Here is a 5,866-nt window from a genome sequence, read left to right on the forward strand (position 1 = left end):
GCAGAAAGTGGAGACGAAATCAGACGATAGAACATTGCTTGAGAGCAGGAAAGGAGGTGAAAGGAGACAATTTTAAAGAACATTTTTCGGTCGCTTACCGGATTCGAACCCGAGATCTTTGAATGAGAGGCGAACATCTTAACCTCTAGGCCACAAGAGCCCCCACACACATCATTGGTAATGCATTTCGAAAGCAACGTCAAAACAAAACCATTTACAAAATTTTGTCACATAATATTACATGAGTAGTCTATCCATAACTTAAAAGAAGAATAACGTAAATTTTATAATAAAGTGTTTCGATCAAAGCAGAAAATAGAGAATTGCAAACGAAGAACTTTTTCTATTTGAGTATTTCCTTACAGTTCCTTGCTAGCGTTATCCTCCAAGTCCATGGTGTCCAGCGTCTCAAAGCACAGCAGACTGTCCTCTAGGTCATGGTGATCTAAGTAGTTCTTGAAGAAAACGTGTTCATAAACTGTAAACTTGAAGCAAAGTTTGAAGGTAGACTAGCAAAAATGAATTGCAGTGGAGTCTGCTTTATCTGAAATCTGTGGCACTGACAGGTTTTCTTCGGTTTAGCCACGTATTTGGCTCAGAGAAGGCTGCTCAAATAGTGATGACTGTTGACAGCGTAGAGTTGGGAACGCCATGCTTGCAGCAACTTTCACTTAATGTTTTTTATCTACTTCTTTTAGTACATTGACTGTAAATTGAGTGGCAGCATGTATGAATAGTGGTTTCTCTTCAACATTTTCTGCTTGCTTAATTAATATGTCATACAGTAACACAGAACGCACAAAAGAATTGATCAGCACACGATATTGTGCTCTGAAAATAGAAAACGTGTTTCTTTGGTAAGTACAACATTTCATGTCTGTAAAATAGAAATTGTTTATTTTTCCAGAAAGGGTAAATTTTCTTCGGGGACTGAGACCTCATACCGACACACTAGTGCATGTCCAAGAAACTACCAAGCACCTATCATCCCAGTGAATAATTCATGCGGTCAGCCTCAGTCTGATTTTTCGCTCAGTCAGATTCAATACAAGGTGCTTGATTTAAAGTAAAAGAAGATAGTATAGTATAACACGGAACACAGAAGACTCGAAATCAGGCATCCGTAGAACTGTGCCTGCGGTCCTGGTTTTTTTTCTTCTTTATTTTGGAAAGATATCCCTCGAACTACGGAGGCTGGTCAGATGAATTCGAGCTATCCGTGTTATACTGTATATTTTTCTGGTAAGATAATGGGTGGTTCCTGCTTTAATATCCTAGATCCTTTATGATAGCTGCAACCTTTTCAAAACCAAAACCAGACTGAATAAGTTCATGCCAGAAATTATGCGAGATAGAACATGGTAGTATACTTTGCAAGAAAGTATCTACTATAAAGCCACACGTCCCAACAAATCTTAAAATAAATACATTTTCTCTTTACCTCCTGTGGTATTCTTGAGTCGAACGAGGAACTTTGAGTTTTCCAAGGAGAAATGAATGAAGTCAGAGGATTATCTTCAGTTACGTTTGGCTTCATTTCAGGTACTTTGATTGGAGTAAATCCAGAAATCATTGGTGATGGTTCTGTATGCTCAGGGCTTTTCAGACCACCAGACCATGGTGGTGAATTCATCGTGTTGCAAGCTGGAGTGCTAAAGTTGAGCTGGAAAGTAAAGAAATTATATTATAAATTAATTTGTCTAGACAAAAAACAAAAGTATTATCATGAGAATATTTATTCATAAAGCCCAAAATAAATGTGAAAGATGAAAATTCAGAAAACACAAAATATCTTTTCAGGAGAAATAAGATGCTCCCTTAATTCAGTGCGAGTGGAAACAACTTCATGTAATGCTTATCACCATAGACAATGTCTTTGACACACGAGAGATGGCTCTAATTTAACATTTCTTCCATGTTGAGCTTTGTGTTTTTCTTTTGGTCTCTCCAAAAAGTATGGGAAGATTAAATCTTTTGGGAAATGGTTACCTTATTCTTAGCATTTTCTGTTTTAAACAGGCTTTTACTGACTGGCCAAGTCTTCAGTGCACTGACATCTCGCTTTGGGGTCACAAAATTTCCTTCAGACTGTTTCACTGCAAAATAGAAGTTTTCAAACTTCAAAATAAAACCCTTGCGATAAAAAACAGTAATACACATAAAAGGAAAAAAATAAGCAAACAGCTCTCAACCTCAGCCATGCATTTTTCAAGTTTTTTTCTAAAAAGTGGGACATATTTGTTAAAGAAAGAGCTGATAACATTTTATTTACTACCAATTTTGATTAAATCGTTTTCAACTGTTCTAAAAGTATTCTTAACACATTTCATACTGCGCAAGTGGAATCCCAATTAAGAAGAAAATAGCAAGCTGGTACACAGAGAGAAATTTCACAGATAATCCACATTTCCACTGGTATGTCCCAACACAAAACATTATAGGTTGGAATTTCCAAAATTCACTTGGGAAGAGGAAACCATTCCTGGAGTGCTATTAATTATATCTGAAGGTTGACCATATTATTATCATTGAAAAATAAACCAAAAATACTAATGGAGTGAGCACACAAGACGAAATTCAAACGCCATTGTTGCATATTTGCTCAGTCATGTGTACAATAATTTTTCATAACATTAGTCTCTTCTGATCAGCTCTCAGACAACTTTTGTGAGGGGAATTCCTTTTGTGTTACGTCAGTGAACTACAAATACAATATGGTGGCATTATTTTTAGCTAACTTGGAGACAACAATCAGTGCACAGTGGAAGAATAAAAGACAGAAAATGAACAAATCATAATTCAAGCAATACCTGGCACATTCAAATTAGTTGCTGTGTTGTTTCCATGTAATTCTTGTTTACTTTCATCAACAATACTGCTGTCAAAAGTTTGAGCTTTCAAATTGAAGACATGAATCCCTGGAGGAGTCTGAGGATCATGCAAGTTGCTGTTCCTGTCAAAGTTTGGGACAACCGCGCAGTCACTTACAGATAGATCCAGCTCCCTTTGTTTGTTAGAGTTGTCGTAATCATGACTTCTTTTGGAATCAGTTGCCTTAACAGGTGTAGGATGAAAAGGTACCTCCTGGAGAGAAGGCAAAATGTAGAGACAAATGAAACCTATATGATTCGACATTATAGCAGAAATTTTCAAGAACTAAAGAAGTGAACTACCAAATGAAGGACAGCTACCTTATAAGATTGTTGAAAACTTCAGAAATGATTTGTTAAAAAACCCTTTAGTGTCTTTAAAAATGAACAAATTTTGGCTTTTTGTCATATCAGGGACGCAGTAAAAGCTGTTTGAAATTATGGGGAAGATGAGGAATATGGGGATGAGGAAAGTGACACTATCAAAGACCCGAGGTCCACATATGTCGTGAGTGGAACATAGCCAAAAGGATTCCATTGACATTTGAGCCTAAATAATATAATTCAAGTGCATGTTTGAAATCAATATCACTTAAACGTTCAGAATACATACATTTTTATATGGTTTATTCTTCAAAACAACAGGCACGTAATCAAAAGGAACACATACCCTAAAGAAAATCAGTGAAAAGGTTTAGTACATGCTGCTGTCCTGGCTAATGAGCTTAGAAATCAGTGCTGACCGTAGGAAAGAACATCCCTGGGCAACAAACTGGATAAATAATAAATGTAATACAAGTACAAGAATACAAAAGGAAAAGAATTGGGTTGTTTTTTTTTAAATTGGGGCAATATATATACATGTATATACTATATTATGAGGCATCGAATCGTAGTGAAATCGGGCGCTCGTCAAAATAATGAAATAGAAGAAACAGGTTTTTTTCAGCCAGTTGGGCCTTTTTAATCGACTTTTTGTGTTTTGGCTCAACACCTAGATCTATTACGTCCATAAAAAAAACAAATTTCCATGTGAATTTCACTGAAAAAAATTGATTAAGGGTACAAAATATGTAAATGTCAGTTTTCAAGGACTCTTCAGCAACTGAAGATGTCAAACTTTGGCAACCATTTTGTCGCTGATTTTTTTTCTCTGAAACCATGGGACCCTAACCTCCTTCAATAGCAAATAATATCTCGACTTTTATACATGATAGATGGGTATTTTTTTTTCATCAAAAGCAAGGCAAAATAAAAAGCATCCAGACGATAGCCATAACTCAATATTTGGGCATATGGAGTTATTGGTGGTTTCATCTTATAGGTTTTTCATTTGTCTTGCTTTTGATGAAAAAAAACATTCATTTATATTGAATAGAAGTCGAGACATTTGTGATTTAAGGAGGTGGGGTCGCCTGGTTTCATTGTTAAAATTGGAGAGAAAATGGCCGCCAAAGTTTAGTGACTTCCATAGGTTAAGGGTACTTGGAAACTGCACATTTAAATTTGTTGTCCTTTCAATCAATGTTTTTTCCATAAAATCCACACATAAAAGGGTTTTTGAATGGACATAAAAGGTGTTGAGCCAAAAAACAAAAATTCGAAAAAAAATTCCAAACTGGCCGAAATATGCTGATTTCTCTGATTTAATTATTTTGACGAGCGCCTGATTTCACCACGATGACACACACACACATACATGTATATAATATATATATATTATGCCATTTCCTCCATATGGGTAGGGGAGTGTACCTGCTCAGACTCCAGTTCAAGCTTAGGGAAGCCAACAGCGTAATCTTGTTGTTCCCCATGGCAATATTCGACTTTAACAGTACTGAAATCAGTTGGAACACAGTCAGCACAAACTGTGGAAGGGTTCCTGTATTCAGCTGCGAGAGTGTCTTGCTCTTGGGCAGATAAACTTGCTGAGGAAAATGAAGTCCTTCCAACCTCAAGTCCAAGATCACCTCTAAACAGCTTGACAAATCCCTGAGAAAACAAGACATCCTGAATTTCATCTGACACAACAGTAAGTAATGTCCAGCTATGTTTTCTAACATACTTTTTTTTGCATTCTAAGGCATTCGCTAGTGTTCATGTATAACAAACTCACTCACAGCCGCGCATACAACATTGCCTTCGCAAACACACACACTCACACATACACACACACACACACACACACACACACACACATGCGCGCGCGCACACACACACATAAAATTTCAAGAGGATACAATTTCATATCATTAAACAATCTTGAAATTTATATCTCTGTGAAAAAAACCAAACATCATAAATAGTGGTAGATATGTGAAGTTTTTCATACTAACAAAGAAATGAGTGTGAACTCAAACTATGATAGAGGGAAGGAATGCCCTTTCATTCAAAGAAAGGATCTTACATACTCTGGAAAAACAATAAAAGGTCATCCTCCCCTCTTTTCAGAAATGCAGGAGATAACATCATACAACATTGCATGGACATTTCTTACATGCTGAAACAACTGTAAAATATAGATACACTGAAATTGTTTATCAAAATATCCCTACTTAACTCATTGACCCCCAAATTGATTTCCATAGTTTTACAGTTTTGATTTTTTTTTTATCCAACTCAACTCTACTTATACTTTTATATATTGTGCTTTGACTCAAGACAATTAACGGATACAAACATAAAGACAAAGGATTGTGACTTCCCCCAGAGAAACTTCATACAAAGTTTCATTCGCATTCATAGCAGTTCAAATGAGAGACTCCTTATAACCCTGTGTATCACCAGACAGTAACATACTGTAAAAAAAAAAAAAACAACTATGATATCATCCCGGCCAACACTGGCTGCTGGGAAGGGAACGGCCGCTTGTCATTTTGGAAAGACAATTAAAATTTGTACATTGGGAGCGGCCTATCTGGTTTGATGAGTTAAGAGGTCATTACTACACTAATTTTTTTTTTAATATCTTCTTTATTGTTGAGTTGTGTGTGTGT

At 36.2% G+C, this 5,866-nt stretch overlaps 1 protein-coding gene across 1 annotated transcript in view; it reads right to left on the reverse strand.

The window, feature by feature from the left end:
- LOC101854740 overlaps positions 1-5,866 on the reverse strand; it is a gene marked incomplete in the record, with an annotated part of 22,177 nt that overhangs the window by 7,742 nt on the left and 8,569 nt on the right. The window contains 5 exon segments of the mRNA XM_005105787.3: positions 364-455; positions 1,442-1,663; positions 1,990-2,096; positions 2,811-3,084; positions 4,626-4,862. Coding sequence (XP_005105844.2) covers positions 364-455; positions 1,442-1,663; positions 1,990-2,096; positions 2,811-3,084; positions 4,626-4,862 — 932 coding nt within the window.

Source organism: Aplysia californica, unplaced genomic scaffold (assembly GCF_000002075.1).
Source record: "Aplysia californica isolate F4 #8 unplaced genomic scaffold, AplCal3.0 scaffold00491, whole genome shotgun sequence".
Lineage (NCBI taxonomy): Eukaryota > Metazoa > Mollusca > Gastropoda > Aplysiida > Aplysiidae > Aplysia > Aplysia californica.